This window comes from Echinops telfairi, unplaced genomic scaffold (genome assembly GCF_000313985.2).
Source record: "Echinops telfairi isolate 266 unplaced genomic scaffold, ASM31398v2 ScPeMD7_7458;HRSCAF=8496, whole genome shotgun sequence".
NCBI lineage: Eukaryota > Metazoa > Chordata > Mammalia > Afrosoricida > Tenrecidae > Echinops > Echinops telfairi.
The window spans coordinates 2,889,881-2,905,124 of NW_022111358.1; the positions used below are offsets into that span (position 1 = coordinate 2,889,881).

The following is a 15,244-nucleotide window of genomic DNA, read 5'->3' on the forward strand; positions in this document are numbered from 1 at the left end:
CTCACTCACTCACTCACTCACTCACACAGTCACTCCCGCCCTTGGGTTTTTGGCCCCTTCTGAGGCTCCTGGGGAAGTGAAGCTGTCATTCCCCTGCCCCTGGCTGTGGCTAAGCTGGGAGTGGGGGGTGCAGGGGAGGAGAGGGCTCCTCTGCTTAGGTAGTGCTGTGGTCTCTCACCCTGTCCAGTCTGGGGTCAGTGGCAGGGCTGAACTGTGGGGCTCACAGGGGGAGCTGGCCCAACCAGCCAAGAAGGGCCGGGCCCTGGGAACATGCTACTCATCCAGGGCTCAGTCCCAGCAGGGCCAGCACATCTGGAGCCTGGAGTGACAAATGGATGGGGACAAACAAGCGAGACTCCCTGGGGACCAGGAAACCCTCCTTGCTTTGCTGTGACCTGAGTGAAGGGTGGCGAGGAGGAGGGGCCCAAGAGAGAAGCTGGGGGCCATGCTCCCTGGGTCAGGAGGAGGAGAAGGGGGCCAGCCAAGGAGGACGGGTCTTCTGCTTCATGTGTCCTGAGACAAAGGACAAGACTTCTGACAGCCACAGATGGACACCCAAGCCCCAGCCCCAGCAAAGGGCACTTTCATTCCCTCCTTCCTCTAGTAGCTGGCCAGGTGGGACCACCTGGGGTGGGACACAGAATACTGAGGGATCCCACAGCCATATCACTGACCCCCACCCCCTTTATATTTTTTAAACAGTTTTACCAGTACTTCATCTGCACAGCATTCACCCTCTCTGGCCTCACTGTCCTTCGTCCTACAAGCAGAGGAGGGAATCCAATGGCCTCTAGGATCCCTTCTCGAATGCCCGGGTGGTACAAACAGTGGCGTGCTCAACCACCGACCAAAAGGTGGGGGGTTGGAGCCTGCCCAGAGGAGCCTCAGAAGAAAGGCCTGGCGACCTGCTTCCAAAAGGTCACAGCCCTAAAAACCACTCTTGGGAGCCCCGTCTACTCCGCACACGGCCCGCGGGGTCGCTCCGAGGCAGGATGGACTAGATGCTGATGGCAACTGTTTGCTGTCTGTAGGACCCCTTCCCTGCTGGTGCAGCGATCGAGAGCTCGGCAGTTCAGAACCCAGCTGCTCGTCTCCCGTGGAGATACGACTCCCGTAGAGTCAGCCCCACCTCGGTGACAGGGAGATGGTTTGGGGGCTTGAAAGGAGGCCCGGTGGTGCAGCGCATTCAGCAGTCGGCCGCAAACCCCTAGGGCCACTGAACCCCCCAAGCGGCTCTGCAGGGGGAAGACGGGGCCGTCTCCGTCCTCCGGTTCCCCGAGGGTCGGACTGAATCCACTCTGCGGCAGAGGGCTGGGTCCTGGCCGCAAACACTGTGGCTCCACCTCCGTCCTTCGTAGTCTCCACCTTCCTCCTGGTGCTGCTCCCACCGCCTCTGCCCGCCTGGCCCCTCAGCAGCAGGCCAGGGGGTGCCTCATCTCCCAGACACCCCACCCCTGGGGCATTCCTACCTCCCTACCCTGGCAAGGCCATTCGTACCCCCGCCCTGCTGCCCGACTCCTTTCTTCGGATGCAGGCCTGCCCACTTTCCAGAACCACACCGAGCCTCCACTCGATTGACATAGCGTTTCTAATCATCTGATCCAGGAAGATCATGACAAAGACCACCCACAGCCCTAGGGGACCAAGGGGGGGTAGATTTGGGATAATAAACCACCAATAAATACACACGGTGTCCGCTATGATTGACACAGCACTGAAAATGTGCACACCTGAGGAAGGGAAAGGCAGGCTGGGAGGGAGGGAGGGAGGGAGGAGGGAGGAGGGTGGCTGCGACTGTGGCTGCTCTTCACGGCGTGTTGCCGTTCTCATTCCAGCGTGGCACTTAGCTAATGGAAGACACCCAGGGCTCAGGCCCCGCGCGCTGGGCCGCCTCCCTGACGCCGGCTGCCTGCAGGGCTCCGGCACACCCTTCCACCTCATTCCTCACGGACCGTGGGGAGCAGCACAGCTGCCAGGAGGGAGGGCATGGAGCTGCCCTGGTTCAAATCCCGGCTCCCCTGCTCCCGGGCTGCCAGCAGCCCTGACCAGGATCCCTGACTCCCTTAGAGCCCCAGCTTCCTTATCTGAACAAGGGCGACAGCACCCCCGGCCCCCCTGAGGACACTGGGAAGGCCCCCCCAAGAGAACAAGGGGACACATCTAGCACAGAACCCCGCTGCCATCCCATCGATTTCGGCCCGCGGTGAGCCTATGAAGGGTTTCAGAGTGGGTGAGGTTTTACAGGGGCAGGCCGCCTCATCTTGCTCCTGCAGAGGGCTGAGGGGGTTTGAACCACCAACCTAGTGGTTCCCAGCCCTTGTCCCTTAGCAGCACCAGCACCAGGGTTCCATTAGCACAAGGCTGAGCTCACAGCTGTGGCTGATGACATCCCTATCCCCCGCTGTCCTCTCGGGGCAGGCAGGTGCCAGCTGCTCTCACGCCCGGCGGCCTGGCACTATGGGATGACAGGCTCTGCTCCGGTCCCTGGTGGCGGTCACCGAGTGCCCTCTACTATCACAGCAGGCAACACTTTGTGGTGAGTCACAATACCAGTAGAATAACCCCCCGCCACAGTGCACACTGCCCAGCAGCTTGGCATGTCAACACTCTGGACGATGCGTGTGCCTTTCGAATCTGACAGTCCATCGGAGGCCAGGTCCCGTGCCTCTCAGGGTGGCTGGGTGCACCAGCACCCTCTCCCCCCTTGCTCTCTTGCACACGGGCTCATGGTGCGTCACCCCAGGTGCGCTGGGCGGCGTGACCCTGCTCAGAAGTAACAGGAAGGACCCCCTCCAGCCACAGGAAACCAGAGGCTCACCTTCCACCATAAGGAAGGACACTGGGGCTGACCACCCTGGCCGGCCCCTTCTCCAGGCCACTAGTCCTCCACCCAGGCTGGGACACCCCTGGTAACAAAGATGTGGGCCACAGGACCCAGGACCAAGTCCTGTCCTGCACACTGTCAGCAGGGCGCCTGGGCCAAGGTGTTTCCACCCATGACCGCAGTGTCCTCGTTTGTACAACGGGAAGTCACTGTCCTTGCAAGGCTGTTTGCATGCGAGAACGTTAGTGCTGTCATTTGTCACCAAAGGCTGCCCCTCTGCCCTCCCACCCCCAGCAGACCCGGCAAAACCCTCTGGTGCTTAGGAAACGGGTCCCTAGGGAGTCTCTGGGTGGGCTTCTTCCTCCTGCATTCTCTTTAGGCCACCAGAAGACCCCAGGCCCATGCCCCCACCGCAGATCCAAGACCCAGAGGCTGCGGTCAACCCTTTTCCAAGTGCACGCAGTGGAGGGGAGGCAGGACAGAGCTGTGGGGACGGGCCATCCGACTGATGGGCCCGGGCACATGGGAGCTGTTTCCACAGGCCCCCACCCTGAGTCCGGCCACCCTCGGGGGCTCCTTAGAGGGCAATTACATGGGACACTGGGCAGCACCCCTGGGAGGGCAGGTCCATGTCCTCCAGATCTGTCAGGCAGCTGGTCGGCCCCACTGTGGCTGAGGGCAAAGAGCTGTGCCTTTGGGGAGCCGAGCCTTGGGAGAACCTCAAAGCCCCCCCACAGACTCTGACTCATAGGCTCAGGTCAGGGGGCAGCTCTGTGTTTCTACCCATGCCAACTCCCAGGCCTTCCACGTCCCACGAAGTGAAACATGGACACACTTCCTTTTCAGCCTGGCCTCCCTCTGCTCCTGTCTCCAAGACCCGGGGCTGGCCGGAGGCGAGAGCGGGCACCACAGAGCAGGACATGCCGGTGCTGAGGGCCTACCAGGCCCACTGAGCTGGCTGCCCAGACGCCCCTTTAACTCCTTCCATTCCATGGTCACCATGGCCCAGGGAGGGTGGGCCAATCATGTCTCTTGACTGGGGGTCTCCTGGGGCAGAGTGGGCCCCGACCTTGCCTCTGCTCAGCCCACAGGTGGAGGTGGAGCTCCTGTCCCCGCGGAGAGAAGGTTCCTGACTGCAAATGTAAAGAGTTCTTTCTGTCAGCCCCCGTTTCCTAACTCCTGAAGGACTCGCTGGTGGTTGCTCAGCAACAGTCTCCCTGGCAACAGCGCAGGTCCCACAGCATCGGCGTGCTCAGGAGTGCAGGGCGACCCGAGGCAGGTGGCCAGTGCCCCCTCCACCCCAGTGGGCACACCCTCCCTCTTCAAACACTGGAACCTGAGACAGGCGCAGGGAGCAGGAGGCCCACACGGGTCCCCAAGGGGCAATGCCATCACAGGCACCCGTCATGAGCCAGCTACCTGGGCAGCACTGACCCAAGGACACAGTGCCGAGGGGTGGGAGAGGCGAAGGGGCTGGAAACAGGCAAGACGGGGGGCCGTGGGATCCAGGAAGGCGAGTGGACGGCAATGGATGGAGACAAAACGCGTCTCAACTGCCGAGCGGAAAGCTGACGGTGCGCTCTGTCCACACCCGCCCCCCGTCCACAGGAGACGTGACGACAAAGAAAGAGCCAGCTGTCCAGTGGCAGTCTCAACACGGCATCGCAGACGAACACTTTCCTGGAAGGACAGCCTGCAGCCGGCCGGCTGTGACCAGGCCAGCACGGCTCCTGCTGCCTGTGGCCCAAGCCCCGGTGCGGCCCTCCTGGATCTGCTCACAGAAGCCACTCCCAAGGCAGGCCACTCACGTGCACAGCTCCATGCCAATGCCACCTCCTTACCCCCGAGGCCCGGGCCCTCCCGACGGATGAACAGCAGCCGGAGTCAATGCCAGACAAAGCCTGCTCTGAAGACCCAGGCTGCGGACAGCGCCCTTTCCCCCATGGACACTTGCTGCACAGAGAACGCAGCCGAGGCCCAGAGAAGTGGCCCTCACCCAGTGTACGCCCAACACAGAGGAGGAACACCCAGTGTGGGCCTCAGAGCAGTCACGGCCGTCCCCCACCTCCATCCCAGGGCCTCAGCTGGATTTGAGCCCCTTCCAGCTGGATGGCAAGACTGGAGCGAGCCCCACACTTCCTCCCATGCCAATAGCAGACGCTTATCAACACAGTGTTCAAGGAAAATGGTACCAACCCACCGGCAGGTGAGAGCCCAGAGAAACACACACACACACACACACACACACACACACACACACACACACCTGGAGCAGACCCACACGTGAGCCTCTGGCCAGCAGAAAACCAAACTTTTCTCAAACCGGCTTTAAACCCAAGTCACCAGTTGCCGGGACGGGCCGGCATGGAGGAAGGGCTCCTTCCTAACAGGCATCACCTCCTAGCAGCAACTCCAGCCTCACTTTGGTCCCCGGGACCCTTACCTGGATCTGCCCTTTGCCCATGATCTTGTCCACAATCTCGTTGTTGTCCTTGTTGACCTTCGTCTTGTCGTAGCACTTCTCGTAGCACAAGATCCTCAGGGACTGCGAGCCTTCCAGTTCGATCTCAAACTCCTGCAGAAAGACGGGGCCGAGGGTCCTGAGTCTCTGGGGCCGGCGCCCACAGCTTCCTGCCTGGAGGGTCAGCTACAAGGCAAACTGGGGTTCCCAGCGGCCGCCAGGCAGTGGCCTAAGGGGGCCTGAGCTGAGACAATGCTGCCATCAGAGGCCGAGCAAACAGGGAGTGCAGGGCCCGTGGGTTAGTGGGCATGGAAGCCCAGTCAGCAGGCATGGCCATCCTCAGTGGGCAGGACCCCAGTTGCCCCTTGCACTTACCTCGTCCCATTTGGGCTCCGTCGTGTCCCGGAATACCCTGGTCTTGGCTTTGCTGACAAAATAGCCGAAGGAATCCACCTCCAGGGTGCAGTACAGGTCTGTAGGGGGAGGGCGGGTGGAGACACCCAGCCAGAGTGAGGTTCAGGGACAGAGCCTCTCCTTCCTAACATCCCAGCCCCTCCCTACGCTCTGCCCACCCCCCAGCCTCCCTGGCTGGCACCCACCTCCCCAGCCTTGACCTCTGCCCAACCCAGGCCTTCCCGGGCCAGAGAACTGGAGGAAGCTGCGGCTTTTCGCTGGTATTTGAGGTCACGTCACTAAAGGGCATGGTGCAGGCTTGGCCTCTGGCTGAGTGACCCCAGATCTCTGTGATAGCCAGAGAGGCCCCTGCCCCACTGCAAAGCTTCCTTCTGGTTTCCTTTTGCCGTTCACAGCTGGTAGCCCCAAGACCCTCTGCCCTTGCTCCCTGCCACGCCTCCTGCCGGGACAACATGAGCACCAGGCAGGTTCTCCTCCTGTGGGGAGTCCTGGGTCCCAGACCAGAGCCTGGGGCACTGTTGGGACGAGAGTGCAAAGCTCTGGCCTCGGCTCAAGTTGAGCTCTGGGTAGCTAGCTGGTGTGGGGCTGGGGCGTTCCTGAGTGTCTGTCTCTGCGTCCTTTAAGGCTGAACGCCTTCTTTTCTCTACCCACAGACCCCACCAATGGGACTAGCCCTGGGGCCACTGGGGCCCCTGCAAGCCTGCACACTCCCTTGATGGTGGTGGTGGGGGAGACACAGCCTTGCAGCCCCCGCCCCAAACGAGCTCCCAAGGTGGTTTCCCAAGAGGATGGGGAGAGGAGGGGAGGGGTCACTGCAGGGCACTGCAGTGTGATTCACGGGGACCAGGGGGCAGAGGGCAGACATGGGGCACAGGCCACCCAGCTCCCAGCCGCCCAACACAGGAGGGAGCAGAGCTGACCCTGAGGGGTCTTAGCTGGGTGCAATGCTGAGCAGACGCACGGGTACATGGGAGCCAGGGCCATGGGCAGGTTAACAGTGACTGGTACCCAACCCCACAGGCCTGTCTCTGCTAGAGTGGCAGCACATGGGTCAGAGGCTGGGAGACGGCGGGAGTGAAGTGCAGGGGTCCCCTAGTGTCATCTAGGAGGCCCGGGGCTAAAAGAAAGGTTTTTAGAGCCGGGCTCTCTGGGCCTAAGCCCGCTTCTTCTGCTTAGCCAGGGAACCTGGGCAGCCGCCCTACGCGCCGTGCCACACAGCTCCTTCCTCTGTGATGTAATGGACACCAGGCCGTGGTGGAGGGTGGTAGCCCAGATGGACTGGTGCCCCAAATCTGAAGGAACTCTTGGGAGGGTCAGGGCTGGCATGAACGAAAGACATCCAGAGGCCGAGGGAGAGCCCAGGCCCATTTCTAACCACCTGACCTGAGATGGAACACCTGCTCTGGGGAGTGGGATGCTCCCCCCAGGCAGGCCTGCTTCTCAAGGGCGGTCCCCAGTCAACCGGAAGCAGATGGAGGGAGTGGGGCCAGGCATCCAGCATCTTGGGGGTGTGTGGTGGCTCATCTCACCAGGTGACCACAGGCTGAGGTATGGCCTGCAGCCCCTAAGGCAGCACCCCCACCCCCCAAAAAACCCAGGAGGCTGGGGGTAGGGATGGGGGGAGGTCCAGGGGGCCCTGGTCATACTTCTTAAAGGAACAAGCTTGGGCTCTGTTGTCAGAAGGCATGGGTGTCCCCATGTGTGAGCCAAGGACAAATCACTCGAGCCTAACCTCGGGTTCTCGCGTGTCACGTGGGGATGGGACCAGCGCCCTTAGAGGAGTGCCAGGAAGACCAGAGAAATGCTGAGCCGGAAAAGGCTTCAAACAGGCCAAGGCTCTGGCCACCTGCTGCCCGCGTTCCCTTTCTCTCCAGTACCCAGTAAGGTGCCCAGGCACCCAGGAGGCCTGCGGTAAACGAGCGACTTCACTCAGTGGCTCTGAGCCCCCATCCACACAGAGATAAAGGAGGCGCAACCCCACCCTCAGGGAACTCACAGGTGGGGAGACAGACTATAATAATCTACCAGCCGGCACAGCAGGGGCGGTAACCTTGGGCTGCCAGGTGTGAGGGGAACAGAGGGGGGAGGCTGGTTTACCCTGGTGCTCATCATGCGTACTGAACGACTGTGGACCACAGTCACAACTTCTTCCCCACTGGAGGGGGAAAAAGGGAGTGGGAAGGGAGGGCTGAGAGGAGAGGAATCAGGAGCCCTGGGTATCTGATCCTTGCATCTCTCTGACTCGGTTTCCTCACCTGGCGGATGGTAGAAAGTAAAAGCTGTCTAGGCCCCTCACCAAGCCCTATGTAAATAAAAACGAAATATAATCATATTTTGTGAAACATTAAACAAGGTACAGATTTCAGAGACTGAAGGAGATAATTAGTCCAAAGGACTAATGGACCATACATCGTACAGTCTCTGAGACCTGAAGAACCAGATGGTGGCCGGCTCCCACGACCCACTGCTCTGATCAGGATCATCACAGAAGGTGCTGGACAGAGTGGGAGAAAAATGTAACGCGAAATTCAAAATCACAAAAAAGGACCACACTTACTGGTCTGAGATGGAACCCCTGGGATCGTGGCCCTTAAGAACACCTTTCAGACCTGGAGCTGAACCCACCCCTCAGCCTATAAAGCAAAGAGATGCTCTGGTGTAGTGGGTTATGCATTGAACCACTAACTGAAAGGTGGACAGTTCAAAACCCCCCGCCGCTCTGATGGAGAAAGATGAGGCTTTCTACTCCCGCAAAGAGTTACCGTCTCAGAAACCCACAGGGGCAGCTCTGCCCTGCACCGTGGGTCACTCTGCGAGTTTGTTTCTGGTTTTTGTTGTTGTTGTTGTTTTTGTTTCTGTTGTATAATGTGCACAACCACACCAGGGAGAACTATTCTCCACAACCATCTGAGGGTAGCACCTGACCCAACCAAAAGCCCCGGGCGCTGGAAAAAAGGGTGAGAAGGAACAGGGCCCAGAGGGAAGGGAGGGGAGTGTTCTTACATCCAGATCTAACCAATGCCACCAAACAGAATGTGTCTAAGTTGAATAGCAAAATAATGTGCTCTGTAAACTCTTACCCAAACTACAATAAGAAGTAAAAAAAAAAAAAGCAATGTGTACAGTTAGTGGGTAACGAGCAAGGGGGGGCTAGGGAAAAGGTCGGTGGGGGTGGGGGCCGGGGCGCGCTGGGGTTTCACACAGTCATGGTTCACCCTGCTCTCTGGACAGTGCTGACAGGCGTGACTGCCTTTGATGGAGGAGGAGGAGGCTCGGAGAGGTCAAGAAACCTGCCCAGGGTCACATGGCGTGTAAAGGGCAGATGTGGGACTACAGTCGAGATACCTGGGGGTGGGAGGAGGTGGGGGGGAGACAGTAGCAAGGAAGATCCCCCTGCCAAGAAGAGCCATTTCCTGGTCTTTGGGAGCATGCCCAGTATGTGGAGGCTTGCAGGCAGGGCCCAGGCCTGGGAAGCGGGGTGCAGGTGAGGAGAGGTGGGCAGTGGGAGACCCCACCTAACAGGTACATAGGACCTTGCACTGAATGGCCCGCCCGACCTCTCTGGTCAGCTGGTGGCACTTACTGGCTGACTGTTTAAACCCTTTGGCTGAGTGGACGATCACGTGAAGGAAGCCGTAGAGTCCCGGAGATTCGTCGTCTGCAGGAAAGGAAAGCCCCCAGGGCAGCGGTGGGTGGGGTGGGGCATGAGGGGTGCTTTCCAACCACCTGCATCCCCAGCCCCAGCCCAGGTTGTCGGGGAGGTAGATGATCCGACAGCACCACCTGGTGGCCAGATGAAAACGTTTCCAAAGCCGATCACCTCCTGGACCTCCAGGCCACACCGGGCTTCCTGGGCTAGGGGCTTCATTCATTTCCTTCTCCAGGGACCCCTTCCCTGCCCCCTCTGAATCCTGCTTGGACCCTGGCTGCCCTCCCTGACCCAGGCTTTCAGAGTGAACATGAGCCAGTACAACCGGCCCTGCACTTAGGTGAGCTGGTGCTGTTTGGTCCCGGCTCGGGCACCAGGGACGTTACAGGACCTCCATGTACCAGAAGAGCTTGCCTCCAGAGTGGGCTCCTTCCCCAGCATGGTGGGCAACTGGAGTCAGTTCCCAGCCCTGGTCACGACTCCCAGCAGCTCAAAACCACCACAGCGTCCCCCGGCGTACAGCATGAACGCCTAATTCCCTTGCGCGGCACGCAAGGCCTTCCACAGTCTCGTCTCAGCAACCTCCTGGCCCTGTTGCTCACACACTACTCCCGTCCATCTGGCCTCACCCCACTGCCCCATCCTCTGGGAGCAAAGACCGCCATTATCTGACTGCCTCACAACACAGGAACAATGGGGTCCCAGTGCCCAGGAGGGCAGGAAGAAGTTGGGGGAGCCATGTCAGGGCGGGGGCTCAAACTTCACTGGGAAATGATCCCCATCAAGCTCCGGAGACCTGAGTACCGAGTGCCCCCCCGCCCAGCTGAGCAGAGCTTAGCCATCTGCAGTCAGGCCACCAGCTGTGTACTTATGGAAGGGCACCAGCAAGGCCCCGGACCAGCTGGTCGGACAACCTGGGTTCCCGGATCTTACCATCTTTATTGCTGGTGACCGGGATGTTATGTACAGTCCTCAGTTTGAAGCAGGACCCCGTGAGCACCTGGAGTTCCACCGAGCTCAGCACAAAGGCCTGGAGGTCTGCAGAAAGAGCCCACAAAAGCAGAATACCATCAGAGGTCCACTAAGACCCGCTGGTTTTCTTTGGGGGCTGCTCCACAACACAGCTTGGCTCTAGGGAGGGATCTGTTTTGGTGGCGGGGTTGAAAGCCTTGTAGACACGCACATGGGGACCATCGTGGCTGCTCTCCGAGGAGTGAGGGTGGGAACAGTTGTGTCGAGGAACGACAGGCGTGTGAGTAAGAGAGAAACTGAACAGCCTCATGCAGGAGACTGGATGAGAATGTAACGCAGCTAAACCATCCATGCTTGTAATTCTGGGGCGGTCTGGAGATCCGACTCTGGTGGGGGAAGACTCTCACGGTGATGAGATATAAATAAGTCTTAATCTGTATTGCCATGACTGGACACAGTCCCTCCAACACCCCCCATAAAGGAGCTGTCATAAAGGAGCTGCTGCAGAAGATGAATCATTTCTGTGTCGGCTAATTCACCATGCCAAAAGGTGATCTGGAGATAAAAGTCATCAGGTTCTAGAGCCAGCCCACCGTAAAATGCTGCAAACTCTATCTTGACATCTCTTGCTGATTGATACTGATCAGAGATTACTCCCCCTGGGGAAGGCTCAGGGGGGTTCGAGGTAAACTATCACTAGGTCAAGATGCTGACTCATCTGATTGCTTGTTTGCTGCATTACCTGCTTATATTACCTACTGATCATGTCGGATGTTAGCTGTATGACATGCACGCCTAATGAAAGATCTATAAGCCCCATTATATACACCCACTGGAAAATACATTCACGCTCTCAGTCCTGACATGGGACGAGGAGCCCCTGTGCCCTGCTGTCTGTCTGTCTTTAATATTTTCCACAATTGCAAAGTCGGTCCTGAGGACACCTTCGAGTGTTGGGGCCCCCTCACCCCGACACAGTCCGAATGCTGGTTCATTGCACGCTTTAAGCAAAACACTAAACTTCGCTGTGCCTCAGTCAATGAAGGGTCACCTCCCCTGACACCTTGCTACGTGACTGTGAGAATCAAAAAGCATAATCATGAATGTCCACCCCTGGCTCCCATCCCCGGTCAGGGCAGGCAGAGGAGGAGGGGGGTGGGGGGGATGGATACCCTTCTTCTGCAGTTTCTGAATTGCTTCTCTCCACTCCGACCTCTCATAGTCCGAGGACAGTAAGAACAGGTAGCTCTGAAAAGAGGCGGGAAGAGTTCAGTGGGGTGACCATGGTGACACCAAACCTACTCCTGGATCCTGTCCCCCCTCCTCCCTCATTGCCACCACCCCACACACAGCGCCATCAGTCCGGGGCTTAGAGATGCTTCCTTCCAGTGGGGAGTGAAGCAACAAAAACGGCAGTGCCGGTGATAGCCAGCAGAGGGCAGTGGCTGCACACCAGGGGGTAGAGGAGTCTAGAACTGGGGCCCAGTGGGGATTGGGGTGAGTGGGAGGGAGGGAGCCATTGAGTGGGCAGCCCTGGAACCAACGAAAGGGGCTGCTTGTGTCCCACCCGGCCATTCCTGACCTTTCCATTCCGATTGTGGATCCGAAACGGGATGGTAGGCGAATTGAGCAGCAGCAAGAACTCGTTCTCAAACATCTTCTTTTTCAGGCGCTCGATGGCCCGGCCCTGCCCCTTGTTGGCTTTCTGCAGGAGAAGGGGCTGCTCTCACTAGTGGGTCTGAGGACGGTGCTCCCTTGCCAAGCCCCAAGGCCTGGTACACAGTCTCCCAACGCTGGGTTCCAGGGTCCCTCTCACCCTGCTGTCCGGCCAGCCCACCCTCCACCCTCTCGGTGCCTGCGTTGCCGCTCTTCCAGGTACCATTCGCCTCCAATTTCCCAAGTACCTGTGTCTGTTTTGTCTTATTCTGATGACGTGCACAGATGATACGTACCACATATACTTGTGGATAAGCCGAGTTTTTCCAGCACATTTTTAATGCGGTTTTTTTGTGGTAAAATTAGGTGCCTTGGCTGATATTTGGGTTGGCTTATACTTGAGTATATACAGTATGTTCCGGATAAACATCTGCTGCTCCAGCTACTTGCTTCTACGTGCACAGTGGCAATAATGGCATCGCCATACTGTGCTACAATCCAGTGTCCACATTTCTCACCACTCCTACCAAACACTCGTAGGAGTGCCCTGAAGCAAGGCCCCCACTTCTTCTTCCCACCTGCCCCAGCTGTCTCTCCCCACTTGCCCATTCTGGCTATTTCAGGGACGTGAGGTCATCCAGAGTGGCGCTTTGGTGCCTGCCTTCTATTCTCAGCCTAAGGTGCCCCTGGTCCATCCACGTCAGCACGCATCAGAACGTCCTCTGCGGGTGGTGCCAGATCTCGCACTGCGGTCTCCGGCCATCTGTCCTAGGTGGTTCCCGACTCGGAACACCGTGAGTCCTGCTACAGGGAAGGCTGTCGTGCAGGCCCCTGAGTGCCTGGCTCTCAAGTCCTTTGGGGGACAAGCCTGGGAGTGGAGTTGCTGGGTCACAGCCACGTGGGTACTGCTTTGAAAAGGACGCCTCCTCTTCCCGTAGAGGCGCTCTCTGTCTGCCTCAGTCCCCGTGCTGGGCTCCAGCACGTCAGGGGGCACGCGCCTCTGCAGGCGGCTTTGACTTAGGGACGGAGTATAAGTGTTACAGCCAGGGTTGTGACACTCTCAGCCACTGCCGGGGAAGCATCGCCCCAGGCAACCTCTTCCGAGGGGCGGGGAGCCTGGCGGTTCCGGGCAGAGACCTTCCACCAGGGCCTCCCTCCTCACAGGGAACGGAGCACAGAGAGACCAGCAGTGCCGTGGGATTACCGCAGTCAGAAAGAACCAGCAACAAGCTAAACAGCCATGCGCGTGCCGCTGAGCACAGAGACAATGGCGCTGTTCCAATCTGCCCAACCCGGAGGGCACTCTGGGGCACTCTTTAGCGACAGGTTTTCATCGAAAAACAGCACACGTCATTTGGCCTCCTTATTAAAATATAGATGTTGGCGGGGGAGGGGGCTTAAGGAGGAGCGGATAGAAGGCATCATAGAAAGTAAATGTCTAGAAGAGAATGCTGGCCACATATATACAAATACGCTTGATACAATTGATGTATGGATTGTTATAAGAGCTGTAAGAGCCCCCAGTAAAATGATCTTTTAACAAAAAGATAAAACACAGTAAAATAAAAATAATAAAGATAAATGAATGCACCCTGCTGACCCAAAGAGCCAACTGCAGGGCCACTCACCCCAAGGCGGGCAGCTCAGACCCATTGGCCGCTCTGCGAGGGAGAGACCAGGGCCTGCTCCCAGAAAGAGTGACGGTCCCAGAACACGCAGGAGTGGTGGCCTGCCGTGAGTGGGGATGGCGGCTACCTCCACAGCACTGGGTTTGGGGGTGGAGGGTAGGGGGTGCAGCAGCAGCACAGAGCCCCTGGCGGATGCCAACCACAAATGTGCTAGACTACCAACCAGAAGGTTGGGGATTTGAGTCCCACCAGAAGCCCCAGAAAGAAAAGCCTGGTGGTCTCTGTCCATCTAGAACCATAGTCACTAGAACCCTGACGGAGTACAGCTCTCCTCCGGAGTGCTCGGGGCGCCCCCAATCCATAACAACGGGTGGGTTTAGCACAGCAGAGCTGCGAAGGTGGATGGAAAACTGCTCATCTATGGCAGAGGAAAAGAGCAGCCCTGCTGTCCGGCCCACACACTTTGAGTGCTGTGAGCGTTTCTTGTTACGGCAAGCCAACGCTACACTGGAAATTAGAAAATCTTTTCTTTAAAAAAAATTGAATTAAAAGAGCCTATCATTACTATTTCTGACTGGGAGAACGGCTTTGGGGTCTCCTGTGCCCCTGTCATGCTGTTGTCAGTCCCAGGCTTGCCTGCTTCCCTCCTCCGGGGGCCCAGGGGCCCCGGGGGCACAGCAGCCAGCAGAGTTCAGTGAGCACTGGTTTGGCTGCACAGAAGGGCCACATTTGCACCCCTGGGGCAGGAGGCCGCTTTCAGGAGAGCCAGCCTTCTGTTAGCACAAAACCTGTCCGCCCCCCAGGCCTGAAACAGGACCATGAGCCAGAGAGACCAACAGGCTCTGGAGAGCTGCTTCCCCAGACAGACCCTCTGTCCTGGGTACATCCCCTGGCCTAAACACCCCTGAGCATACCCTGTGGCCCTCCTCTCCATGCCTCTCTCCAGAGAAAGATGTTCTGGGTTGAAAGGCATCCTCAGAAGCCATGCATTTCTCAACACTTGTGCTCTAAGCTCTTATTTAATATGTGTGTGTGTGCCGGGCTGATAACCTCAGGGTCCGGGGCTCAATTCCACCAGCCGTCCTGTGGAAGAAAGACGAAGCTGTCTACTCTGATAAAGATTTCTCCAAAGAACCTCACTGCTGGGTAGTCAATTCTGACCGACAGCAACCTTACAGGACAGGGTAGAACTGCCCCGGTGGGCCTGTGAGTCTATAAATCTGTATAGCAATAGAAGGATGCCTCATCTTTCTCCCGAGGAGCAGCTGGTTGGCTTGAACTGCCGATGATCTTGTGGTTAACCCACGATGCCACCCAGCACGCCTCACAGTTACCATTGGGGAGACTACCTAGGACAGGGCTTCTCAGCGTGGGAAGAGATTTGATGACGCTGGGACAAGTACCAGGGACATAGAACGGAAGGGAACAGCGCCCTCCTTGGAGTTCACGTGGCACTGGGAAGGAGAGAGCCGAACATGGGGTTTCCATTCAGCATCATTAAAACAGGCGGCCTGGGGCATAAGGGTTAAAGCACTTGGCTGCTAAGCAAAAGGCCGGTGGTCCGAACCCACCGGTCAGTGCGCTGGAGAAAGAGGTGGGCATCAGCTTCCGTCAAGACTGACAGCATTGGAAACCCGAGG

The 15,244-nt window shown here is 58.2% G+C and overlaps 1 protein-coding gene across 1 annotated transcript in view; it reads right to left on the bottom strand.

Moving 5' to 3' along the window:
• ABR (ABR activator of RhoGEF and GTPase) overlaps positions 1–15,244 on the bottom strand; it is a 112,727-nt gene that overhangs the window by 30,687 nt on the left and 66,796 nt on the right. Inside the window, exons 10-15 of the mRNA XM_045299962.1 lie at positions 11,903–12,025; positions 11,493–11,568; positions 10,282–10,386; positions 9,283–9,357; positions 5,661–5,758; positions 5,268–5,399 (exon numbers count right to left, since the gene is read on the bottom strand). Of these exons, the coding sequence (XP_045155897.1) occupies positions 5,268–5,399; positions 5,661–5,758; positions 9,283–9,357; positions 10,282–10,386; positions 11,493–11,568; positions 11,903–12,025 (609 nt within the window). The remainder of the gene's footprint in view (positions 1–5,267; positions 5,400–5,660; positions 5,759–9,282; positions 9,358–10,281; positions 10,387–11,492; positions 11,569–11,902; positions 12,026–15,244) is intronic.